The 27,744-nt window shown below is 35.4% G+C and overlaps 1 protein-coding gene across 1 annotated transcript in view; it reads left to right on the top strand.

Moving 5' to 3' along the window:
- The window catches only part of USH2A (usherin), a 697,677-nt gene that overhangs the window by 35,542 nt on the left and 634,391 nt on the right, over nt 1-27,744 (top strand). The window contains exon 3 of the mRNA XM_029933401.1: nt 12,670-12,802. Coding sequence (XP_029789261.1) covers nt 12,670-12,802 — 133 coding nt within the window. The remainder of the gene's footprint in view (nt 1-12,669; nt 12,803-27,744) is intronic.

Here is a 27,744-nt window from a genome sequence, read left to right as displayed (position 1 = left end):
TCAAATATTTAAATATTATAATTCAAAGGCAAATGTGAAGAAAGTAGAGCTATACTACTAACATTCTACAAATATCCACTGTTACAGGTATTAGGAGATTCAAAGCCTCAGAGAAATATCCTGGATGCAAGTATTATGTGAGAGACATTGGACATTAGGTTAAGTTTTTCTATAGCAGATGTTGGAAGCCTTAGAATTCTCACCCTTAACTTTTAATCCCTTCCTCTATTATTTCCTACCTTTGTTCTTGGTTCACCATTCCTAAAGATGTACTGAAAACAGTTATAACCTTATTTTTCTTTTTAATAAGTAAAAAGACCATGCAGATATTTCCTCCCAACACAGTCTTTATCCTGGACCTCATACTTCTGAGGCCTGCCAATGCTTGGAAAAGGCTAATTCAGGTTTTCCAAAAAGAGATGATCTATTTCTAAATACACAACCCCGCCAATTTACAGATTTTTTTGACAGGTGCTGCTTCCTCAGGGGAAAATGGCTTGGGAAGAAATATGTAAGAATTGAACTGAATAAATATTAATTATAAAAGTACAAAATGAATATTATTTTCAAGAGTGCTCCTTGACTCTTGTAATCCAGTTACTAATAGGAGGTTCTTCAGATGGTAATGAAAATATACATTTATTTTGCCCAAATGGATGATATTTTATTGTTGTTGTCAAGTGGGTAAGAGAAAGTGCTGAATGTCCTGCATTTGACTCAGAAATAGATACTTTGTTTTTAGGGCTGATATAATTCTTACCTTAAAAAAATGCCTATTTGCTGGTGTCATTATTTTTGTCTCAACCCAATTAAATGTGCATGCTTCTCCATTACTGATGGAGGATAAAACTGCTTAGACAATTACTCTCTTACCAGTTTCAGGGCAGAGAGCACCACCTTTAAACAAGAGTCACTCTGAAGACCTTATTCTTAATTCTAGAATGTCTTTAAAGACCAAGCCATTCACATCAGATTTTATGATACAGTACTTAAAGGAGGTTAAAGAGATTCCTATTTTTCCATTGCCCCCAAATAGCTCTTCTTCATTTACTTTATGAGGCTCATTCTTAATAAATTTGCTCAGCACCACTGAAGGTGCTAAAAAAATCTAGGAGAACATAGAAAGCCTGGAAGACAGGTGGCACTTTGAAGAATGTAAAATTTGTAACTAATGTGTTCATTATTTGATGGACTAGTCTACCTTTGTTGAAGATTTTAGTAATGGTAACTTGTGCATAGTGTAAGTGGGCATTTTTATCTCTGTTTCATTCATATGACAGGACTCTATTTCAGCTTACAAATTACTGCTCAGGATCTTTAAGTTGTCAGTTGAGTACTGGCATGAAGTTTAGTTTTGGACTGTACACAGAAATGATTTCCTATATATCTGTCCACATGTTGAGGGTTTGATTGATGGCCCTCCTGACTTTGGGTCAAGAGTGAGAACACATCTCTTGGCAGGGCTTTGGCTTATTCCCTGAAAGCATAAACAGAAACCTAATGTTCACCATTTTTCTCATCCTCTTTCAAGCATAATTTGACTTAGTGATTTGCAACTTTAACATTACAATTTAAAGAAATTTTAAATGGTGGAACGTATTTGAGGAAAAGTGAGGAAGATGATTTTAAATTCAACATATTAAAAGGAAACAATGTAAAGAATGAAGATTGATCAGCATGAATGGAAGGCTTGGAGTAAATTTAAGGCTCTTTCCATTTTCTTGTTTCTTGTGTTTTTCTCCTCCTACAAGTCTCTTCTCTACTATTCTTTACCACTCAGTACTTTGTTAACCCCTCTTAATCCTTCAAGAGTTATTTTAGAGGAAGCTTCATTCATTTAATGAAAATTTAATGGGTACTCAATAGTTGCTAGTTAGTGTTCTGGAGAATGAGGGAATATCAGTGAACAAAACAGCAAAAAGAGACAAATCAATCTCCTATCACAGAGATTATATTACAGGCTTGGAAAGGAGACTGATAATAAAAAGAAAAGTAAATAACATATTCAAGTTAAGGTAGATAAAGGGAATAATCATATAGGAAAAAGGTGAGTAAGGATTCAGAGTTCTAGTTCTACATAGGGTAGCAAGGAAAGGTTTGCTAAAGTAACATCTGAGGAAATATTTGAAAGAGATGAGGAAATGGGCCAGCAGGTGGCTGTGGGAATAATGGTAAGTAGAGAGAAAAGAAGATACATAGACTGAGGAAAATTAATTCCTGGAATGTTTGAGCAAGGCAGTATAGCTTCAACACAAAGCACAGGAATATACTAATAGGAAATAAGCCAGAGGTAACAAGGGGCCCGATTGGGTAGTAGCTTTGTAGCACTTTAACTTTTATACAGGGTAACAACTCATTGAAGTTTGTTTCGTTTTTGTTTTTGTTTTTGTGTTGCAAATGAGTGACACAATTCGCTCTGTTTTAGCAAGAATCCTGGGACTACTATTTTTGAGAATATACTGAATGGGAACACATACTAAATTTGGGAGGCCTGCTGGGAGGTAGTGGAGAGGCCACTGTAAAAATCCAGAGGACGGGTGGCCGTGGCTTGGGCCAGAGTTGCAGCAAGCGGAGTGATGAGCACTGAGTAGACTCTGAATGTAGTTTGCAAGTAGAACCTCTAGATTTGCTGGATTTGATGGAGTAGTTGAAAGGCAGGAGGGAAAGAGTGGAGTCGAGGAGGACTCCAAGGATTTGGGGCTAAACAACTGGAAGAAAAAAAGTTGCAGTGTTCAATGTGGGGGAAGGCTGTGGAAGAAGGAAGTTGGGACATAAGAGCAGAGCTCTATTTTGTAATATTTATGTTTGAAATCCTAATAGACTTCCAAGAGGAGATGCTGAATACAAAGATGGATGTAGGGGTCTAGATTAGAAGTCTAAGATAGAGATAAACAGGAATAATAAACCTAATGATGCTATTGAAAGCATTGAGATAAGATGCTATTCTCAAGGAACAACTTTTATGTGTAGGAGAAAGAGGAGCAAGGACCTAATCTTGGCGTGCTTCTGTATTTATAGCCCCAGGAAGGGGATCCTAGCAAAGGAGATTGAGATCAGCCTGAGGGATAAGAGGAGAATTAAGAGAGCTTGTATTTGTAGCCAAATGACATATGAGTTTCAAGGAGGAGGGAACAGTCAGCCCTGTCAAATGCTGATGTTTCAAATAAGATGAAAACTGGGAATGTACTATTTGGTTTTAGCCTCATGAAAATCATTGGTGAGCATGACAATGGAGTTGTGATGATGTTATGGGCATAAAAATGTTGGAGTGTTAGAGCTTGAGTGGTTGGAGGAATGCTTTAAGTACCTGGGCACAGATGTCAGGACCTGAGTGTGATAAAGACAGGTCTTTGGGGGCAGGGGTGCCATGACAGCTGGATATTAGTTATTGATCAAATATGTATACAGCCTGAGGATAAGGGGTGGCAGTTTTCTCCCTTTCAGAGAAGGAAGTTACAAATATGGAAAGAGGGAAAATTAGAATGAATCCTACGGTGTTGGATTAGAGTCGAATTCATCAATATAATCTCATTTCATGTGTGTGTGTATGTGTGTACGTGCGCACATCTATATATTGCTATAAAATAATATAGAAGTAAATGTGGATGTGTGTATCTCTAAAGTCTATCTATTCATCTGTGTACCTTTATAATCCCTAACTCTATCCACTGACAGGGAGAGGTAGGGTCTGGGAATATAACATCCAAATGGCATGCGTATAACTTAGCAATGATCTTTGTTCCTCAAAGTCATTCATCTTAAACCAGGATTTCGTGGAGAAATGGCTGATGCCAGGGCAGGGTAGTAAAGATGATCCTGGAATACCTTGTGTGAGAAAGCAAGGGGATAATCAAAGAATTAAGAGGATGTGTCAATGTGACACAGAATCCATGCTTATGGGGCCTCTAGTGTCTCAACAACTCAAGCATTGAAATGCATATTGAGAGTATTATATACCAATGAATAACATACAGATTCATGAGTCTACACACATAGAAATACATGGAAATAATGAAAATTTAATTAGAAACAGGATATTTATACAGTCTCAATATAAGTTCAAAAATGCTTTTTAATTGCAAAGGGAAATTTTGTATTTTTACAATGGAGAAGCCTGACAGATACAAGTTCATTCAAATGATTAAAGTCATCATCAGTAATGGAACAAATAGAAATTATGTAATACATGATAAGATGCAATGATTCCTGAATCATCTGCATCTAAACATGAGAAAATATTAGGCAAACCCCAATTGAGCAGCAGTGTACAAAATAACTATAGTCTTCAACAGTGTTAAGATCAAGAAAGTCAAGGAAAGATGGGAGAATTGTTCCAGATCAAAGGAGTCCTACAAGTCATCACAACTAAATGCAACACCTAATTCTGGACAGGACAGAATTTTAATTTTATTTAGTTAGCTTATCCATATAGGACATTTTCGGAACAATAGGCAAAACTTGAGTGGTGTCTGAAGATAAGATGGTAGAGATGTATTAGTGTTAATTTTCTGATTTTGATGATTGTACTGTGGTTACGTAGAGTGTCTTTCTTTTTAAATAGTGTACTATAGTATGCAGGGATAATGGTGTGTGTCTGAAATTTAACCTCAAGTGTTTCAGAAAAGAAGTATTATTCTGTTCTTGCAACTTACCTATTATTTTGAGAGAGTTTTTTTAAGGAGTAAAAATGAACTATTAATTGAGTGCATTACAGAGAGAATGAGGAAAGAGAAACTAGACAAAACAAATATAGACAACTCATTTGAGGAATACCACTGTTGTGGGATGGAGGGAAATGTTTTTGGAGGAGCAGAATTCTAGAATTGTATCTGTTTCTCATATTTGTCTTTAAGCACTTTATTCATATTTACTTTCTTGCATTTGCCACCTTGCATTGGAAGTATTTTTATAGGCCCATTTCAATTACAGACTGTAAATTCCTTGTGGAAAAGATCTGTGTTTTAGATATCACTTATGAGTAGCATAGCACTTTGCATATTATAATGTGGTTATTAAGTATTAAAATAAACAGAACCATTTTCAAAAAAGCTATGGTTTTCCATGAGAGATTTGATGAGTGGCTTCCTTCCTAAACATGAAAGACAAAAGAAGTTGACTTATTTTTAAGGAGAAGTAATTATAGGTATAACAAATAACTTCTAGATTCTGGGTTATAAAATACTGAAAAGATTACTAAGATTGTTTCACAGCTAAGTCTATTGGAAATAATCTGTTTTGTGTAGATAAAATAGAAAAAGGAACCATTGAGATACTGAGATAATTGAGCGTGTAAAAGACTGTGATCATCTGTACACAAAAAACATTCTTAATGTGGAATGTGTGTTAAATATTCCTAGGCAGTATCTACAGAAAATGGGCTGGCTCCATCCCCATTCGCTAGGAAATCAACAATAAATCAGGCCACTGACAGATTTTCTGTCACATCTCTATGTAAATCAATTGCTTTTTATTTTTTCTTAAGAGAAAAGGAGAGGAATTTAAAGTTTGGGAAGAAGTGGCCATAAGAGCTTCAGACCCAGTCAAAATAGGATGAGTAAAATCACTTATATTCTTATGTTAAATTTTTAGAGATGGAGTAAACTGAAGGCTTGTTTGTATGAGGTTGCAGTATACAGAGAGCTTTAGTAGACAAGGGGAGAAAGCAAATGCAAAGCAGCACACATAGAGGGATAATGTAATACGTTTAGGCACAGATCACATCATGGACCAGGCTTGTCTGGGTTACTCAGAGAGGAACGAAAACAAAAGTGGGTATGTATAGGGGACAGGGATAGGAGGAGAAGGGAAGGAAAGACAGGTGGATGGGAGAAGAGACCAGGAGAGGAGTAAATGTTGAAATAAAACATAGAAGCTCGTGGAAAATGAAAAGTGGAAACAAAAACAAGAAAAATCTTTGAAAAACTTATCTGTGTATGAAGTTATTTCCCTGTGGCATCTTTCATATGGTCAAAGGGAATGAAAATATAAGCAGTTGTTCACTGAATCAAACCAGTAATGGGAGTACATGTGCATTCCTAATTTTCGAGGGCAGCCCAAGTGATTACTTTGTGCCATATCAACCTTCCCTGAATAATCGCCTCAACTCTTTTATTCATAGTTTGTAAACATGTAGTTTAGTAGGGAATATTTAATAGACTGGAGTATTTATAATCATATAAAAACTCACATTAGTAAACAAGGTCACTCTCTAAAGGTGATGAATCCTTGTATGACACATTTATCTGTTAGAAAATGGTGACTTTTCTGCCTAGAATTGTAACAGTGTAGATTGGTGGTTTTATTTTTGGAGTATCAATTAGACAATCAATCAATTAGTTTTTATTGAGCTTCTGCCCAGCACGTAGAGCACGCTCATCAAATTTGCAAATGACACAAGCCTTGGAAGATGGCAAATACATTGATGACAGACAAAGCGTCCAAAAAGATTTTGACAGCCTAGAGCAATGGGCTGAAACTAACAAGATGAAATATAACATGGATAAATATAAATTTCTGTCCTTGGGTCCATCAAACTAACTGCATATACACAGGATGGAGTGGATGTGCTTTAGGCAGTGATGTCCAAAGGTAAAGACTTAGTATTATGGTGAATAGTCAGTTCAACTTAATAATTTATCAGTTTTAGCTGTGTGATGTCATTGCCAAAAATCTAGCATGCAATTCTGGATTATATTAAGGTGATAATCCTGTTTCAATTTGGCAAGTCAAATCACAAGTAGAGATTGGAGTATTTCTGGAGCCACATTTTAAAAAGAGAGAGACCCAAAACCATGTCATATTTAGAACACCACTCAAACGAAACACATTTATCCTGAAGAAGATTTAGAAGAAAAACGACATCTTTCTTTACATATGTGAGCTTTCACATGGAAAAGGGATTGGATTAGCTTGGGGTGGCTTCCGTAGTTAGTGCTGAGCCTTATGAGTCGATGTTATAAGGAAATATTCTTTAGTTTAATCATTTATACTAGTAAAAGCTGTTAAAGATGAAAGGGTTCCCAAGTCTGCAGTTAAACTTCCGTGTCCTCATTTTGAGGTTAGGACCACTTCAGAAGGACAATCTGAGAACTGAACAAGGCAAAGTGAGTATATACATTCAGGACAGTGTCAGAAGAAAGACAAGTGATTGTGTAGTTCATAGGGGCTGTTCCCCTTATTGTGGAAGGTGTTTGACACGAAGCTGGAATCATCAGTGTGGAGTTACAGCAGAGAGATTCATGGATGGCTCTGACACATGAGAGGGCTGTGACTTCAAAATGCTGACTGGGTGTATCTGACTAACAAAAATTGGTTAAAACAGCCTCTGGAACCAGTCAACCTTCTATGTGACCTTGAATAATGTAACCTTTTTGTTTTCAGTTCTCTGTGATTCAGCTTCATTATTTTTAAAATAGAGGTAATAACAAACCTTTGTTGGATTGTTGTAAAGATAAAAAGGAAAAATATACATAAACATTGTAATGCCCAACATGCTGATATTTTTCTATATATGAACACTTTTATAAGGCTGATATAGGTGGAAAATGATTATTGGAAGATACAGGACTTGAGATATGTTTGGAAAAGTACTAAAAATTTAGGTAGAGGAAAGGAAGTAGCAAGGTAATTCCCATACAAAATAGCTTGGACAAAACACAGAGATGGAAAGAAGCATTGTGCTATCATCAGACAGGGAAGGAGACTTCTCCAGTTGGTTGGGGTTTGCCGTTGATGATTAGTTAGAGATAAAATTGGGATGGGATAAGTAAGGGAAAACCTCAGAATACATTTGGTTTCAGATAGTAAACAATAAAAGGGACATCCCACATAGGCTTAGCTAGGAGGCAAAACATACATGTAATATTTTTATTTATTTTTATTTTTTAATGTTTATTTTTGGGAGACAGAGCATGAGGATGGGAGGGGCAAAGTAAGAGGGAGACACAGAATCTGAAGCAGGCTTCAGGCTGTGAGCTGTCAGCACAGAGCCCGATGCCAGGCTCAAACCCAGGAACTGTGAGATCGTGACCTGAGCTAAAGTCGGATGCTTAAATGATTGAACCACCTGGGTGCCCCATCGTTTATTTATTTTTAAAGTTTATTTGTTTTGAGAGAGAGCGTATGAGCATGTGCGCACATATGCACTTGTGCACAAGTGGGGAGAAGTAGAGAGGGAGAGAGAATCCCAAGAAGGCTCTACAATATCAGTGCAGAGCCTGATGTGGGGCTTGATCTCACGAACCAAGAAATTGTGACCTGAGATGAAGTCAAGAGTTGGTTGATTCACTGACTGAGCCACCCAGGCACCCCCTATACATGTGATATTTAAAAATAACTTATGGAGTTTTTAGAATAAATTGCCTTCCTTATGCTTAAAAAATTATAGATGGAATAGTAGAATTTTTTTTTGCAAAGCCTTGGTTAACCTAGAAATAGAAATTCTATTTCAGGGCAATTTCTATTTCAGAAAGTCCAAGACGTATTTCCTCCACAAAGTTTTCCCTTCAGATTCATATCACTGTTTTTTTTGTTTGAATTTCTTAGTATTCAAAATGATGATCTTTATATTTGTATCATCATTATTTTTTGAGGGCGAATTTGAATTCAAGATATGTTGCCAAATCAATTTATATTATCTATAAAATTATTATTCAAAATTAAAAAAATTTTGAATGTTTATTTTTGAGAGAGTGAGAAAGAGTATGAGCAGGGGAGGGGCAGAGAGAGAGGGAGACACTGAATCCGAAACAGGCTCCAGGCTCTGAGCTGTCAGCCCAGAATTTGACACAGGGCTCAAACTTATGGACTGTGAGATTATGACCTGAGCCAAAGTCAGATGCCTAACTGACTGAGCCACCCAGACACCCCCATTCAAAATTCTTAAAATAGTTTTGTGTTAGGGGCCTCTGGTGGGTTAGTCAGTCAAGCATCTGACTCTTGAATTCAGCTCAGGTCATAATCTCAACGGTTCGTGAGTTTGAGTCCAGCATTGAATTTTGTGCTGGGTGTGGAGCCTGCTTTAGATTCTCTCCCTCTTCGTCGGCCCCTCCCCTGTCTGTAGGTGTGCATGCACTCATACTCACTAGCTTTCTCTCAGAAAAAAAAAAAAAGTTTTGCTTCAAAATGAAACTCTTTAAATGAATGAAAGTGGTATTTCTAAGAGGCCTGTAAGTTGGTCCTTAAAAGAGAAGTCCCTTAGAAACGGTCCAGAATCATATTAGGCACAATACATGAAAGGATTAAGGCCAAACTGCTCAAAGCAACCCTTTGAAAAAGATAACCCTTTATTAACTGCATTGTGTCAGTACTTAAATCAAAAGCAACCATCATCATTTATAGTGATGCAAACACTCCCTAGTGTATTAAAATTATTCATACATACAAACTCCTTGAGAGAAAGGATCATGGCTTTATTTTCCTGGTATAATGTACAGAGCCAGTTTGAGTGCTGGGTTCATGCTTTATTGAATTAAATTGAAATCAGAAGGTTAGAGGCAACAAGGAAATTATTTCTGTGCTGAGGAAGTTAGCATAGATGTTCTGTCTATTTCCCAGCCTGAATTGGGAGTTTTTTTGGATTTTTGGTAGCCAACAGGAGTAGAAAAGCAACAAAGATCTGGCATTCCAATGGAGCAGATGATTGACAATTAGGATACACCTGTCCAGGTGGACTTGATTGCATTTTTTTCTCAGCAGCTTCTCAGCTATTGTGTGACTTTCTGGAATTATACACCTCTCTGATAAGACAAGAGAATGGTTAAGTATTCTTTTTTAAAAAAATCGAATACACTTTTGTGCTCAAAGGAATGAGTACAGACGATCACAGGGACACGAATTTGGCCTAAAAATTAATTAAAATACAATATGAAACCCTAAGAAAATGAAGGGTTGTGAATGACCTGCCCCCCTCTATTTTCTTTCCAGTGTGTTCTTTAAATCTCTTATTGAGGGGACTTAAGGCCTTTCTACAGCTACTGGCTTTGCCAATTCATTCCTTCAAGCCACACCAATAAACATGTACGAACTCCTCCAATCCTCAAGGGGTGGAAAATGAGATAGGTGTGAAGTTTCCTTCAGCAGAAAGCTTTCTTTTTCACAAATTAGAAATTCCACCACACATATTCCTATTCCTCTAGATAACTGGCAAGGGGCTCCTCAGAATGAGCTATTGCAAAGCGCTTCCTCGTCTTCCCAGTTCTGGTGTGATGGGGCCCCAGACCAGAACTGCAAAGTAGTTAAGAGAATCTTGGAATATAAAACATGATACAGAACACCAAAGAAGATTTAATCTTATTTATAGAAAGGTGGTTGATAGGGGAGGGGCAACAGAAGAGAGTGGCTTGAGATCATCATCAATCATTTTGTAAGTACCAACAAAATGAAAACATCCTTCCAGAATTCACCACAAGTGACACGGAATCCTTCTCCTAAGCAAATATGCGATGAGTTGATAAAAAAAGAGAAGGTCCTGAACTCTTGACTACAGATATAATACAGTGAATATAGAAAATCAAAAACATGCTTTCTATCTGACTCAAAATAAAGGTGCACTTAAACTTGTAAAAGACAACATTTTTATTTGAATGATATGACAGAACTGTCACAGGAGTGTTACCTGCTATAAAGAAAGCCTAAGAATTATTACCTTTATTAGACCAGTGACACTGAGATTTAGCCATACATTTCTAACTTCTGTCCCTCTACAGAGACAATTTTCTTTTCTTAAATAAACTGTCATGCTAGTGTTAATATATTGTTGGCTCTCTCATGCTCTGAGAATACTGCTGATATAAAACATGTATATGTTAGATTGGTAATAGTATCTTTAGTGTAGCTGAGTAGAACAAATGTGTTTCCCTCATGGCTGTGCTAATGTGATAAAGGAAAATTGGCTGTTCATCAGCTTTTGGCTGGGTAAAGACAGTAGAGATGGAACCACATTCTTTTTTATGCATTAATACCATCGAGAACTTTTCACTAGTTATATTTCATGTGCCTGCATGGTGCGCAAAGATGTTGTAAAACATGAGATAATGCTACAAATAACAAAGTAGAAAAGCCTGTATCTTTTATAATGATAACAGTCAAACACCAAATGACAGTAACAGGCTGTAAAAAATGGGCTGCAAAAAAAAATGCAGCCCTACTACCCAGCACAGAGGTATATATGCAGGCCCACAAGGAGTTGGCATGTGTTTTTAGTTCTTTATGTCAAGGCTATGTTTTATAATTAAGTAAAATATAACTTGAGTCAGTGGAGTTAAGGAAGTACCTGGTTTTAATAAAAGCAGGTTAGATAGTATGGAGCAGAGCCATATTGAATAACTTTTTGAGGAATTACTATTCCCAAGTAATTATATTGTTAATTGTCAGGATCGATTGGTTTGTTTGTTTGGAGAAAGAGGGCTGTTGAAAAGAGTTAAGACAGTCACTCACATAACGTTCTAAAGATGTTAGAAAATGGTTGTTTATTTTCATCAATTTTGTGAGGAAGTTTTAATAGGATAGCATTTGAGTGCTATGATTGCTTGTATTTTTAATCAAAATGTTAGCATCTAACCTTTCACCTGCAAGATGACATATTTCTCTTTATCCCTACCCCCGTCTTCATGTTTTGTATGCCACTTTAGCTCCTTTGCTAGAGTGCCGATGATTCCTATTACATTCAAGGTAAAAGCACTTGAACAGAACTGTTTGTAGAGGCTAAAATTGATGTCAAAGAGCTGATCTGTTTATTCAAAAATACGTGCAATCATCGAAGATTTTGTATTAATACCATCCAGGAAGTTGTCTGCAGAACAGTTTGAGTTGGCTATTCAGGGGTCACTGCACACTAACACAATTTCATGACTTCATAATTTCACAATTAGTGTGTAGTTCGGGGTCATCTAGCCACAATCCATGGAACAAATCTGGTTGGTCAAATGTTTAACTCACATATGTATTGTCTCTGGCTGCTTTCTTATTAGAAAAACAGAGTTGAGTAGTTGTGACTCGACCATTTGGATCACAAAATCAAATCACTTGGTTTGCAAATAGACAATATTTATCCTCTGGCTGCTTGCCGAGAAGGTTTGTTGATTTCTGATATAGAGAGTTGATAGGTTATCTGATTAATTAGCCTAGAATATTATTGTCAAGTTTTTATATTCTGTATTGGGGAAATAGGGCTGAAAATCATCAACTATGATATCAATACTATAAAGGAAATGTTTACAGGAAGCATTTTGCATTAGTAATTTAAATTGAATTGTATCCATAGATTATACATTTTTGGTATACTTAGTTTTGAATATCTCTACCTTTTGTGTTCATTTCTGTTTTTTCCAATTATGGTTATAACAAATTTAACTAGTATATAAAGAAACAGCATATTCTCAAAAATTATGAAGGTGTAGCAGGTCAGCACTGCCAAATATATGGACAAAAAATTATGTATACCTATAAATACCATAGTAGAAATCACAGCACAAAACTATAATATGTCGGTTCATATCTAGATACATAAACATACAGATATATCACTGAGCCATTAACATAAATTGTTTTCAGTCTTTCCAACTGAAGAAAGTAGTGAAGTAGGAAATTAACTTGAGAAAGACTGCTGAAATGTAGTTATGGTAAAATACAAGGCTATGTAATTAAGATAATGGTGATAATTTCTTGCAGGTGCATCAGACAAAAATCAGTTTCTTCATCAATGGTTTGGAGGAAGATAATACAGCATTTGATGCAAGAACTCTAAGTGGTTCAATTATGGATTTTGCCTCTGGTACTACACAAATAGGACAGAGTTTAAATGGTAAGATTCTGACTTCAAAAAATTACTTATTTTGTCTAATTACAGTATTCCTCAAGAAAGTGTCAAAAATAATTGTTTTAAATATCTAGGTGTGTTTGTTTCCTAGTGCCGCTGCAACAAATTAGCAGCAATTGGATGGGAGCTTAATATAAAGTAGACATTTATCCTCTTATAGTTCCGAAGCCCACAAATCTGAAATCAAGGGTTTGCAGGGTTGTTTTTTCTGGAGGTTCTGATCAGTTCTATGCCTCTCTTTCTGTTGGCTTCCAGTAGTCCACAGCATTCTTGGCTTGTGGCTGCACAGCCCTCTTAGCCTCCTTGTTCCCATGACCTTCTCCTCTGTGTTCTGTTCCCTTCTCTTCTCTTTCAAGAGAACTTGTGGTTGGATGTAGGGTCCACCCTGATCCTGTACACGTTCCTCTCCAGATCCTTAAGTACATATGCAATGATCCTATGTCTAAATACAGTCACAGTCACAGATTCCAGGGGGACACACCTTTTGGAGGTCACTTTTCAAATGACTGTACTAGGGAAACTTTAAAATTATAATGTACCTATTATGATCAAGTTTTACTTATTTCCTTTTTAAGTGTTTATTTATTTTGAGAGAGAGTGCACATACAAGCATGAGCAGGGGAAGCACAGAGAGACAGGGAGAGAGAGAATCCCCAGCAAGTTTTGCACTGTCAGTGCAGAGCCCGACGTGCACTTGATCTCATGAAGCCATGAGATAATGGACCTCAGCCAAAATCATGAGTCAGAAGCTTAACCAGCTGAGCCACCCTGGTGCCCCTGATCAATATTTATATAAGAACAGTATGTGATAAACTATATTTTCTCAATCTTTTCTTTTTTTGGGTTTGGATTTTAAAGTAGGGTTTGGAATATTAAGTAAAACTCAAATTTAATATTAACAATAATAAGCTGGATATATGGTATTCATATCTTCCCATCCTAAAAACGTGCCATAGAGTTTTAAAAGATTATATGCTACATCCTGAAAAAAAAAACCCAGAAATTGAAATTAGAATTAAAATAATTAGCACAATGGTTTATAAATTACCTACACTTTAAAAATGGAACAATAATTTTATATTTTTAAATAATACTCATTATAAGAAAATCCAAATAATACCTAACTCTATGAAATAGAAAATATTTTACATTTTTTTCTACCTTCATAGATACAGTTAACTTTTTTATACCCTGGAGATATGGTTATAAAAATAATTTTCTAAAAATGAAATTATAATACATATGCTTTCTCGGAGGCCTCTAAAAATAAATACTTCCTCTCCAAATGCTATGGACAACATTCCATGTTAATATTCCTTCTTGTTTAAAATAGCTGCATTGTGCCCAATTGTATGGCCATAAGAAAAACTTTTAAACCATGCTCCTAATAATGAGCATTTAGATTATTCCTAATATTTTGATATTATTAGCAGTTATTTGTTAGAAATCACTATACATGCCTATATTTCTCTATCTCTGTTTCTCGATCTGTATTACACACACACACACACACACACACACACACACACACACCCATACATAGGCATTTGAGCAACTGTTTGATAGCACAGTTCCTTAAGACTTTACACTTTGGGGTCAGTCAGCTTGAGTTCAACTGCCCACTTACTAGCTATGTGATCTGGAACAATTTTTAAATGACTCTAAACTGTAGTTACCCCAAATTTATTTAATTTATGTACTTTTTAAAGTTGTTATTTAAATTCCAGTTAGTTAACATACAGTGTAATATTAGTTTCAGATGTAGAATATAGTGTTTCAGCAACCAGGGTTCCTCATAAGTGTCACCTACGTAACCCATCCCTGCACTGCCTCCCCTCTGGTAACCATTAGTTCCCTATAATTCAGAGTCTGCTTCTCGATCTGTCTCTGTCTCCTGTCTCTTATTTATTGATTTATTTTTACCTTAGCTTCTTTGTTTTGCTTCTTAAATTTCACGTATGAGGGAAATCTTTAATTTGTCTTTCTCTGATTTAATTTTACTTTGCATTCTACTCTCTGGTTCCATCTGTGTCAGTGCAAATGGCAAGATTTCATTCTTTTTTTATGTCTGAATAATAGTTCAGTGTGTGTGTGTGTGTTACTTATTACATCTTCTTCATCCCTTCATCGAGCAAAGCCCAATGGACATTTCAGCTGTTTCCAAATATTTGCTATTGTAAATAATGTTGCTATAAACATAACAGCACAAGTATCATTTTGAAATAGTGTTTTTGTATTCTTTGTTACTCTAAATTTGAAATGATAATGACATTACAGTTCCATTGTGAGGATCAAATATGAGGAATATTATTATTTTTCCAGAATCTTGCACATTGTAGTTGCTGAAAACTTAATGGCATTGTTTGATCAACAGAAGTTCTTAATTTTAATGAAGTCCAATTTACTAATTTTTCTTTTATATTTGATATTTTTATGTCCTATTGAGGAAATCTTCACACACCCTGGTATCATGGAGATATTATTTTTACATTTATCTGGAAATGTTATTTTTTTACCTCTCAAATTTAGGTCTGTTTTCTGACTTTATTTTGGGTATTTTGTGAGGAAAGGGGTCAAGATTCATTTTTTTATTTCTCGCTTGAATATCTAACTGACCCAGAACCATTTTCATTAAGCAGATCATTTCTTCACTCCCCCGCAGCAGGTGGTAACGGTCACAATCATGGGCCTGTGTATGTGAAGATGGGTTTGCTCCTGAGCTCTTTGTTTGTTCCAATGATTTGTTTGCCCATCTTTGAGTCAAAACACTTAGTTTTTATAATTGTAGTTTTGTAAAAGTCTTAAAATAAGGAAGTATTAATTTTCCAACGTTTTATTCTTTCAATATTGTCTCAGCTATTTTTATGAATTTTAGCAGCAGTTTTAGAATTTTCACAAAAATTCCGGTATTTAGATCATAAACTCAATTTCAGTAAATTGGGTATCTATATGATATCAGATTTCCCAATACATGAAAAAAATGCATTTCTTAATTTCTCTTAAAAATGTTGTTACTTGTTTTAAATTTATTTTGTATGGGTGGGAGAGAGAGAGAGAGAGAGAGAGAGAGAGAGAGAGAGAATGAATTCCAAGTAGGCTTTGCACCACCAGTGCTGAGCCTGACCTCATGAATCATGAGATCATGACCTGAGCTGAGATCAAGAGTTAAGTTAGACGCTTAACTAACTGAGCTACCCAGGCACCCCAATGTTATTAGTTTTCTGTCCAGAAGGCTCACTCATTTGTAAGACTTAGTTTTATGTATTTGTTGTTTTTTTTTCTCATCAATTATACTTACTATTGCTTTTGAACTTTATTTTCTAGTTTTGTTTTTATTCTATGAAAAATTTTTATAGTGACCTTAATTAAGTCCAGTGACTTTGCTAAATTTTCATTCCAATAGTTATACAATCCTGCCAATCGCATATAGTAGATGATCAATTTTTTCAAATACTTTCAATGAATGCATTAGTGATCATGGCTTTGGAGTTCTCACATAGCTCTTTTTAGGTGTCATTAATTTTGAAGTAATGCAGAATTTCAGTTTATGTTCCCCTATGGTCTGGGTTATCTAGACATGATATATCTTAAAGAAAAAAGATGCATATTTTTTATATTCAAAATAAATTCTAAAACTTCATGGTTAAATTTCCTAGCCCTGGCATCAAAAAGCTTAGACCTGAATGCCAATCCAGTTGTGTGCCTTTGATAAAAATATGTATCCTTTTTAAATCTCAGGTTTTTAATCTATTAAGTGATTTTTCATAAATAATTCATAGGACTATAATAATAATACTATGAGATCATGCATGGGTAGAATATCATATAGTAAATGCTCAATGAGTGGCACCTGTTATTAACATCTTTGAACACCTATGTTCTTATTGTAAGCAGGGATAACAGTGTCTCTCCATAGAATTGTTGAGAGATGAGAAGACAAAATGCTAGACATAACTCTAGTTAATTTGTATATTCTCTTCAATCAAACTAAGCTTATGTGAAGACTTAATTGAAGGAAACTATATATTTAGAAACTTGGTGTGAGTAATTAGCGTATTGGAGAATTTTATAAAGTATTCTGCAGAATTTCTTAATAAAACATTAAATCTTGTGAGCCTTATTTCAATATTTAATCCCCATTAGTACTTCTAAAAGTGTTTTATTGCACAAAATGTTGCTCAAAGTATTCGATAGTGCTATAAATTAGTCTGCTATGCACTGTGGGGCTGAAGTGACTTCTATTCTTCTTCAGCACACTAAATGTTGAATGAATGCTTCCAAAGGACACTGTGGACTGAATATGATCTTTGTTTTTAAACTGTGTAAAAATAAATTTGACATCTGATTAGAAAACATATCATCGGAAAGGGGCTGATTTCAAAGATTACTTAGTTTTTTATTACAATTTTCTCCTTAAGATTTGGACATCAAAGTGCTACAAGGGAAAGGGTATTTTAAAATAATTTTTGTCTTTATTCTATCAATTTATAGGTACAGTTGTACCTGCTGTATCTTTTCTCTAATTAGAGATGGCATATAGACTGGCTCATTACTTCTGCCTAATGAGCCAGGCTCCAGGCCACCTCTCTAATCAGAAAAGAGATAGGTACAGAATGTTCCCACGGACTTATTATAAATCATTTTCTTTCTCTCGCTTGCTCCTTTTTTTAATCAAAAAATTAAGTCACTGTCCTCCATACTTTTGTCCATATCCAAGATGGTTTCATTCAGGAGAGGTAATTGTGCAAGAGATTACTGCGGGCTGAATTAAGGGTGCTCTCATGCAGTGCGGGGCCGGCTGTCTCCGCTTTGGAACAGACTCTGCCTCAAACACAAGCCTATCAAACGAAGGCCCCTAGGAGACCTAGATGTCTTTCTGCTCTTTCTCTGGTTGGGCTTACCTTGTTTCCCTGTTTCTGTAGCCAGGAAGCAACAACCTTGCGCAGGAGGATTGGCTTGCTACAGAGCTTTTTTTTTTTTTTTTTTTTTTTTTTTAGCGGGGGGGTCTCATGTCTATCATAACTTTCTAGGGAAGTATGTTGCCAAAGACACTTTCTTTTGCTGCTGCCTTGTCTTTGCCTTCCCTAGGATATTAATCAGTGACCACATGGATGCTTTTTGCTGACCCCGGTATACATATTAATGGGATAGGTATACATATAATGTATTTATGCTAATGAGATAAGCTGATTTGATTGAGTTGATTTTTTAATAAACCAAAAGAGAACACTTTAGATCATCTCTATCAACCGATATGTGTAAGTTCTTTCTTAGAGCGTTTTCTTCCAGTACAGGTTTATTTCAGTGTCTCCAGATGAACATAAAACCTGGAGGAGTTATGGTAGCAGACATGTAGTTGTAAGAAGTCTTTAATTTCACTGTGGTAGTAAACTACAACAACCTTCCAATTTTGGGTTTAAAAACAAAAAATTTTGTGAATCAAAACTTTTCACGGCTACTTCTGAACTCATTTATCAACAGAGTTCTAATTTCCCTTTACATGTGGGAATTTCCATGTTATGCATTTACAAGTGTGTAGCACTTTCTTAAATTAATTGGAAATTAAAGAATCAATAAAGATTTGTTGCTTCTCTGTGAAAGTGAATACACACAGAGGAAAAGCATGATCATCTGATGCTAACTCCAACTTCCTTTCCCTTTCGTGTTTTCTGCTGTGTGCTGCATCTTAATTCACCTGCTTTTCATTCTTTAGTTGAAATACTATTTTAATTTCTGCTGGTGACCCATGGGTTAATATGTCTAACCTCACCTGGGTATTGAAGAAAGGAAAGGGATATATTGAAACATCTAACATTTTCTTTTCAGTTGAGATTATGATAAAATTTTTCTGAGTGTTTTTTGGAATTAGGTTGAAAAAAGTATGGGAATTGATTAATTACAATAGATTAATGGAATGGAAGGAGAGTCCAGAAATGAGGGGTTTATTTAAAGATTAAGTTGGTGTTTCAGATTGTCCTAGAGAAGATTTCTAAAATAAATCAGGACAGTTGGCCAACTATGTTACAAAATAAAAAGATAAATGTATTCCTTACAACTACACTAAATAAAAACTACAGATGAGTTAAAATTTAAATGCAAAGTATGTCATCATGAGATAGTAGAGAAAAATGAAAGCAAATGTTTCTATAATCCTGGCATATTGAAAACTTTTATTAACATGATACCAAGGCAAGAAACACTATAGGAAAATATTGAAAACATCTGACCAGTAAGCTGAGAATTTAAAATTTAAACAATACTTATCATTTTATGCTTAATTTGGCAAGGAATAAAAAAGAGATGATACTAGTATGGAAAGAGTTTAGGATAATCTGGCAAAGTACAATAAGTAAAAATGTGAAGACGATTTAATCCAAGAATTCTACTTCCAGGATATATCTCAAAAATTTAATTAGAGGAAACTTTAAATATGTACTCAAAAGTACTCATTGTAGAATTAAAGTAGCAAATAATTGGAACCAATTAAACACTTCAAAAGGAAATTGACTAAGTAAAGTTTAAATTATACTCACAATAGAAAAGTATGCAAAACTAAGAGAAAGGAAATATGTCTCTTTGTAGAGACAGAGGAGTAGGTCTATGATGTGTTATTACATGAAAAAACAAGAATATGTAGTATTATATACTCCAAATTAAACATAGGTTGGCAAAAACAAAATCTACACTGGGCATTTAAATTATTGGACATAATTCTGCTGTAATAATTAGTACCTAAGAAACAAGGCATGGGATTTAGAATAAGACAGAATTGGGTTTGAATCCCAGCTTTAGTTCTTAAAAGTCAAGGGATTTGGGCAAAGAATTTTACTTCTTCAGGCACCCACGTAGCTCAGTTGGTTGAGCATCTGACTTCAGCTCAGATCATGATTTCACAGTTCGTAAGTTTGAACCCCATGTCCGGCTCTGAGCTGTCAGCACAGATTCTGTGCTGCTTCAGATTCCCTCTCTCTCTCTCTCTCTCTCTCTCTCTCTCTCTCTCTCTCTCTCTCTCTGCCACATACCTGCTTGTGTTCTGTCTCTCTCAAAAATAAGTAAACATTAAAAATTTTTAAAAAGAATTTTACTTCTCAATCCAATTTCCTGATTTGTTTTCCTAATTTTTCTAATTTGTCATGTGCATACATAGTTTTCAAGGTACTTGTGAAACTTACAAATAATATCTACTTGGTTCATAAAAGGTACTTAAAAATTTTGCTATCATAAATATTAGTGTTGTTAATTTAGATGTTAAAGCTTATTGATAAGTGAAACTTAAGTATTTTTAAATAATGGTCATAAACTATATTTTTTTGGCTCAAAGTCAAAATTTTCCTGGGGTGAGGAGGGAAAAATGTTAACTTTACAGTAATGATGTGCTAGATGTCTGAAAGTGCTGTATTTTGTGTAGGTGAACCCCAAGAAATAGTTTCTTTTTCTCTTTAAAGATTGTCCCTTTCTGGTGTGCGTCATTGTTACCTGAAACTCCTGTATTCCATCTGGTGTTATTTCTCCTTAGACTGAAGAGCTCCCTTTTTCATTGCTTATGATTCAGTCCGTGAGAAACAAACTCAACTTTTGAAAATGCCTTAAATTTGTCTCTGTTTTTGAAGGATATTTTCACTAGATGTAGAATTCCAAATTGATAATTGTTACATTTCCCAACACTTCAAAGAATTATAATATATTGCCTTCTTGCCATTCATATTTTCAGATGAGAAAACAAGCCATCATTCATATCAATATTCCCTTAGATGTGGTATGTTGTTTTTCCCTTGCTGCGTTTAAGGTTTTCTCTTGGATGTTAACAGTTGGACTAAGTTGTGCCTATGTGTAGTTTTTATTATATTTACCCTGGTTGAGGTCTGGTCAGACTCTTGGGTGTGTAAGATGATGTTTTCATTACTTTCAAATGTTCTTGATAATCATCGCTTAAAAATTGTTCTCTCCTTTTTCCCATTTTCCTTCTCCCTTCCCTCTAGGACTTCAGTTACAATTGTTTTAGAGCACTGGAGATCATCCCACGGATCCTTGGTGTTTCTCTTTGCATATTTTCCACGGACCTACCTTGAAATGCACGGATCATTTTTCTCTTTTTTAATTTAGGTTGTTGTTAAGCCTATGTAGAAAATTCTTCATTCTTGATATCATACTTTTAATTTCCAGCGTTTCTCTTTGGCTACTTTTTGTAGATGCAATCTCTCTGCTCAAATTTCCTCCCACTTCCACATGTTATCAGTCACCACTTCCACTAGATCTTTTAGTATTTTGGTCTTAGGTATTTTCATATCCTTATTTGATACCTCTAATGTCTGGGCCGTATCTGCATCACCTCCTATTGATGGTTTCCTCTCTTTACAATTGGCCACAGTTTCTTCTTCAAGTGTCTGAAAAAATTTTTATTGTGTACTAGACATTGTATATAGGACTGGAAAGACTGAAATAAATAATATTTACCCCCTAGAGAAAAGAGCGCTGATGGTTCTATCAGGCTTCTAGAGTGCGTGGCGTGTGTGTGTGTGTGTGTGTGTGTGTGTGTGTGTGTGCGCACGCGTGTGCACCCGCTTGCTCGCTCCTGGGTATGTGTTGGGGAAAGTGAGTAGGAGAAGAATGTAAAACTGGTTTGAAGTTGATCTGGATGCGGGCTTTATTACAGTTTGAATATTATGTCGCTCATCACTGGTTTCAGATATTTGAGGACTGAATCAGGATGGGTGAAGACTCACTGTGTGCTTGGGCTCTTTGGAATCCTACTTACCAGCCTACCACGCCTGGCTTTCCTACCTCTTGCTCCTCTGGTAGGGACACCAGCAGTCCAGGGTGTCATCTCTTTTATGAAAGTCTTCTTACTTTGCAGAATTTAATTTGTTTAGATTTCTTTGTGCCCTCTTCTTTCATAGGGGTTAAAAATGATTTTATAGTTTTGCTGGCATAGTTGGGTAGTTGGGTTGATGGCAAATGATGGTCTGTTGCATTGGGCCATGTCTTAATCCAAAATTGAAGTCCAACCATTATTGTCACATCTAATCTGTGCCTCTTTTCTTTCTTTGTCCAACTCTCCACTTTAACTCTGCTGTCTACTAGGCTGTCTCAGCTATGTGGTCTCTGGCTCTCTGGATCTAGAAGGTACCCATTATTCGGCCTCAAGGGTTATTTTTGTGGAATTTAGGTATTCGCCTTGGAGTTACCTCTGATAACTTTTTCTGGAGTATTTTTGGCCTTTTGGGACCCTAACTGTACCTCTGGTTTTTTAAACTTTTAACCTTTGTTTTTCCATTTGTTTGTTTTATTTTGATTTGCCTGAAATCTATTCACTGCCAGTGTTTAAAGATGAAAGGTATTGAGAATTCCTCACCTTTTTTTTATTGTTACTTTTAATGTCTGTGCATCCTAGAGCCCCCTCTGTCCAGAAGAGGTGTTTTAATCACTTTGTATAGCACATTAATATTGCACATTTCCTTTTTCTGTCAGATATTATGCTGGTATTTATCAACTTGCACCCTCTAGCACCCTGAATCCAGCAATTCTTCAACACCTCTGGGATCTTTAACCAATTGTCTGAAACAACATTCCCTTGTCTCTTACTCCCTTGTTGTTCTGTCCCTTCTTACTGAGCTTAAGTGTCATGGTCAAATATTAGAATCACTTTCTTGCACACACCTTGATTTTTCTTTCTTTTTTTTCACTTGCTAGTATTACCATGGCAACACTCACGTATTGGTTAAATAAACCCAGTCAGGATGACTTGTCTCACCTAACAGTCATGACCATAAGCCTATACGCTCCTCTGATTCTGCCCGGAATCATTCCTTATTTCCTTTATCCATACACTTTCTCTGTTTTAGGGTAACTGTGTACATGTTTTGTTCTCCTCTTAAATTTACTTCTTATCCTGACTCTCAGCTGATGATATTACCTTCCACTTCACTAGGAAATTAAAACAAGTAATAAGAGAACTACTATAAATTCCCACTGCTGTATTTATCCACCTCTGTCATATAATCTAGATCTTATCAAGGTAATTTTCACAGCATTTTTCCCCATTTGCTCCTGTATTGTATTTTCTAGTATTTTGGAACTTCTATGGTATTAATGGAACATGTCAAGGACATACAGATATGCTTTGATTCTGCCATTAAAATGTTTTCTTGACTCTTCTTCCACCAGAGGAAGTGTTTTGCTTTGTTTCTTTGCTCCTCTTTTTAAGCAAAACTCCCTCAATGTTTTGTCAGTGATAGCAGTCTTTCTTTTCCAGTTCTACTGTCTACAATCATGCTTTAGCTCACCACAGCATTTAAATTATACTTGTCAAATCTCTACTGACCTTCACATCATAAATCTGATAGTTAATTTCACATCTTTATCCTATTTGACCCATCAGCATCACTTAAAGAGTTGAGATCCCTCCTTCCTTGATATGCTTTTTTCACTTGGTGTCTAAGACCACATTATCTCCTGGTTGCCCCCGAATTTTTAGTTGCTATGTCCTACTTTGATTTCCCTGGTTCCTGTTTATCCACTTGGCTTCTTAATATTGGTATTCCAGGACTTGCGTCTTGGCTCTGTTTCCAAGTCTATATGCATGCACTCCCTGAAACATCACCTCCAGATTCAAAGTTTTAAATGCCATCTAAGTGGCTTGAGGTCTAAATTGAAATCTATCCCCCTTCCTCTTTCCCCCAGCCTCTTTCCTAAATTCCAGACTACTACATCAGACTATCTAAAATCTTCATTTGGATGCTTAATTTGTATCTCAAAATTTTCTCAAACTGGACTGTTGATGTTTTAGACCTCTCACTTCAATACACATACTACTTCTATAATCCTCCCCCTGTCAGGTAAGGGCAGTTTCAATTTTCCACTCATTCAGAACAAAAGACTGGAGTCTTTGCCAGTTCTTTTCACATTTGACATGTGATGTATCAGAAGAGTCCTGTTGATGTTATCTTCAAAATATGTTCAGATTTTGATTTCAACTCACACTTCCACTAGAATTACCCCTGGCCAGGGCATGGTTGCTGCTCTTGCCTGGATTACTACAGTCTTTTAACTGCCTCCCCCCTGCCCTCCACTTTATTCTCAACACAATAGCCAGGATTGTCCTGTAACTCCTGAGTCGGATCATGTTACCTCTCTGTTCAAGATGCTGTATTATTTCCCTCCCTCATCAGAGTGAAAGCCACCATTTTTATGATTGGCTATAAAACCTACATGATCTGACTGCAGTTACTTCTCTGGTTTTACTATTACTACCATTTATTTTTCTCACTTTGTTTCACCCCAACTGGCCTTTCTGCTGTTGCTTGAATATGTGAAGCCCACTTCTGTCTTACGGTCTTTGCAGTGTTCACTACTCCTTTAGACTGGAAGTCTGTACCTCCAGATTCCCATAGAGCTGACTCCCTCTCTTATGTTGGGTCTGATCAAATATTACCTTCTTAATGAAATCTTTGCTACCACCCTCCAGTTCCCCATGATTAGTTCTCATTGTGCTGCTCTTTTTTTTCTTCATGGAACTTACCATTTTGACTTACATGAGTTACTTAGTGTTTTTTTTTTATCATGTGTGTATGTTTTCCCTTCTAGAATATAAATTCTATGATTTTTTGTTTGATTACATTTTTCTATGATGTATCCCTAGAGCATGGAAGATTGTCTGTCATATGATAGCTAATCAATAAACATTTGCTGTTTGCTCAATAAATGGATGGAGGGAGAGGATCTGAAGGGTAGTGTGTATGGGTACAGCTAAAATTAGTTTGTCAGCCTCACCTCTCTGGCAGTGTTTCAAATATGGCATCTAAAGGACTTCTTTTGTGAGAATAGAAAATGTTACAAAAAAGTAGTTGAGCAGATACTGTGACTAAAGGAGAAGAAGCCAAAGGTGTCTCATAAAGAGAAATAGGGATATTGGGATTTTGTGTGTATGTGGGGAGGAGGAGAGAAAAAGAAAAGGAGAGAAAGGTTAATGCAGGGGAGGATCTGAGGGAAAAGAGAGCATAGTGAGCGAGCTTTCAGGAATTAATGTTGATTATTTGAGATAGAAATGGAATAGCCAAGTAGAAATGGCAAAAGGTCATTTGAGACGGAGACTGGATTTGAGGACTGATTTAGGGCTTAATGGTATGGAGATAAGAATATTCCTTATAGAGGTTATTTTTGAAGTTCTAGAAGCAGATAAAATTCTAGGAGGAGAGAAAACTAGAAAAAAGAGTATAGAGCTACAGATAGAAGGTTGGCTGATGGGGAAAAGAAGAGAGGCAACTAAGGAGCTTCAGAAGTAGTCTGGAAGGGTTAAGATATTAGAAGACAAATGAAGATGATTTCAAGATGTTCAAACAGGGACACCTGGGTGGTTCAGTCTGTTGAGCGTCTGGCTTCGACTTAAGTCATGATCTCATGGTTTATGGGTTCAAGCCCAGCATAGGCTCTGTGCTGACACTAGCTCAGAGCCTGGAGCCTGCTTCAGATTCTGTGTCTCCCTCTCTCTCTGACCCTCCCCCACTCATGCTCACTCGCTCTCTCTCTCGCTCTCTCTCTCTTAAAAATAAAACATTAAAAATTAAAAAAAATTAAAAAAATAGTATCAAATAGAAGAATATTAAGGAGAAGATGTTATAAGACTGAAAAATCACACTTAGGGTGGCCATTAAGAGTACACTTTCAGTCTATCAATAGAGAAAAGGGACTGTAGATCACCTAAAATGAGTCTAAATGGTAAAGAAAAGGAGGCTTTGGGTGTAGATCTTGGAGAAAACTGGATCTTAAAAGAAGAAAAGGAATTGGATGAAATTAACATCATAATAAGGTTCTGTTCTATGGGTAGTTGTTCATTACTGTTGAATATTTTGTGGCCATCCTTTGATTCTTCAGGATAACAACTTTCTTTTTACTGACTTAAATAATGATTCCGGAGGTGAATTTTCAAACTTTACTTTATTCAAGAAATTTTATACTACTGTGTGTATTGTACAATTGTATAATAATACCTGTATTAATTGTATATGACTGTACATTAAATGCTTGTATTTTTTTTGTTGTTCTTGTCTGCAATGATAGCTTCATTTGGAGCTTTATTTCCTTCTTATCGTTACATGACAAGTGGAGCATATCCTTCTTCTTTTGCTGCCTCAAAACAATGTTAACAGTAATGACAGAACCAGAAAACACATTCTAGGTTTTTGGTTTTTTTGTTTTGTTTTGTTTTGTTTTTGGCATGAAGCCCTTACCACTTTGGGCATTAAACAAATGAGCAAGCTGTTTTTACTCTATTCTAGAATCATCATAATTTGAAGTTCTGGGTTTTTATGATTTACTTTTAAAGTTGTTTTAGAAAAAAATGTTTTCTTAGGTGTCACAATGAAGTAAATAGAAATCAGATAATTAACCTGATCACTTTACGGATATCTTTAATTTCAATTTGAATTCCTGATAGAAATGATGAAAGTCAATTGGCCAAGTCTTTGTTAAAAGGAGACAGATTTGTTTTTATAGCACAACATTGAGAGTTTGTTCTTTATACATGTGAACCTATTAGTGGTGGTGTCAAAATGCTCAGTCTTTAAGATCTGTTATTTTCTAAAATGAGGATTCTGAAATTGATATGATGTTAGATAATTTTTCCAAAAGGAAATTCAGTAATTATCTTTAATTCTTTTAACCTGTGGGTAGATGTCTCTATTTAAAGCCATCTATGCTAATTACTATACTTTTAATTCTAAAACTTTTGGTTCACAAGGGACAGATTTAGTCTTAATAAGGTAACATTGCTATTACCATTTATTTGACTTCAGCAAATTTTAAAACAACATCTAACTTTTTAAAAGAATTTAGAAATACCCCTGCTTTCTTTATGTCAGTGATTTTTTTCAGGCAATGGACATTTGAAATTGAAATTTCAAAATATATTTAAGTGACTTTTAAAGAATCTTAAAGATCCCCTTTCCTATTATGCATTTACATTTATCATTCTCATGTACATTTGTATGATTTTGTTATAAGGTTGTCTCATATGAAATTGCCATTTTTCCATTTAAAATGGCCAAATATTAGCTATTTCAAATGGTTAAACCTAATTTATATGTAAGTATCCTTAAGTAATGTAGGATAAGCTATTATCTTCATGTTGTTGAAATGTACAGAACAGCTTCTTAGTGTATTTTTAACTTGGCTCTTGCACAAAAATTGGAAATTATTTGAGGTCTGGTGCATTCCTTGTAGTTGTGTTATTAATATCCCATTTTATGGAAAAAATCATTTATTCCCAGGTTGAGAATTAGTTTTATATAGTATTATAATTTATGAAATTCTCTAGTTTTAAGTTTCTCCTTGGACACATTCATTTTTCTTCCTTTCCATTTTGTAAAATGTATCTTTCTCTTGCCTAATTGCCCTGGCTAGTATGTCCAGAACAATGTTGAAGAGAAGGGGTAAGAATGGACATTAGTGTCTTGTTCCTGATTGTAGGTAGGGGGAAAACATTTAGTTTTTCATTACAAAGTGTAATATTAGCTGTGGTTTTTTATAAATGCTCTTTATCCAATAAGGAGGTTCCCTTTTATCATTGTTTTTATAATGAAATAGTGTTGGCATTTGGCAAGTGCCTTTCCTGAATCTATGGAAATGATCATTTGTTTTTTTTCCTTTATTCTATCAATAAAGGATTATTATGCATTATTCAGTATTCACATATTGGACCAGTCTTCTATCTCTGGGACAAATCTCAGTTGCTTATGGTATATAACCTTTTTATTTATGGTGTTGGATTCAGTTTACTAGTGTTCTGTTGAAGATTTACCTCTATATTCATAAAACATATTGATCTATAACTTTCTTTCTTTATTGGTTTTGGTATTGGGATAAGATGATTCTATGAATCTGTGAATTCTGATTCATTCTATGAATGAGTTAAGATGTGTTTCTTCCTCTTC

The sequence above is a fragment of the Suricata suricatta genome, chromosome 3 (assembly GCF_006229205.1).
Source record: "Suricata suricatta isolate VVHF042 chromosome 3, meerkat_22Aug2017_6uvM2_HiC, whole genome shotgun sequence".
In the NCBI taxonomy this organism is placed as follows: domain Eukaryota; kingdom Metazoa; phylum Chordata; class Mammalia; order Carnivora; family Herpestidae; genus Suricata; species Suricata suricatta.
Note: the sequence above shows the minus strand (reverse complement) of the source record. Positions and strands in the feature narration are given on the sequence as shown.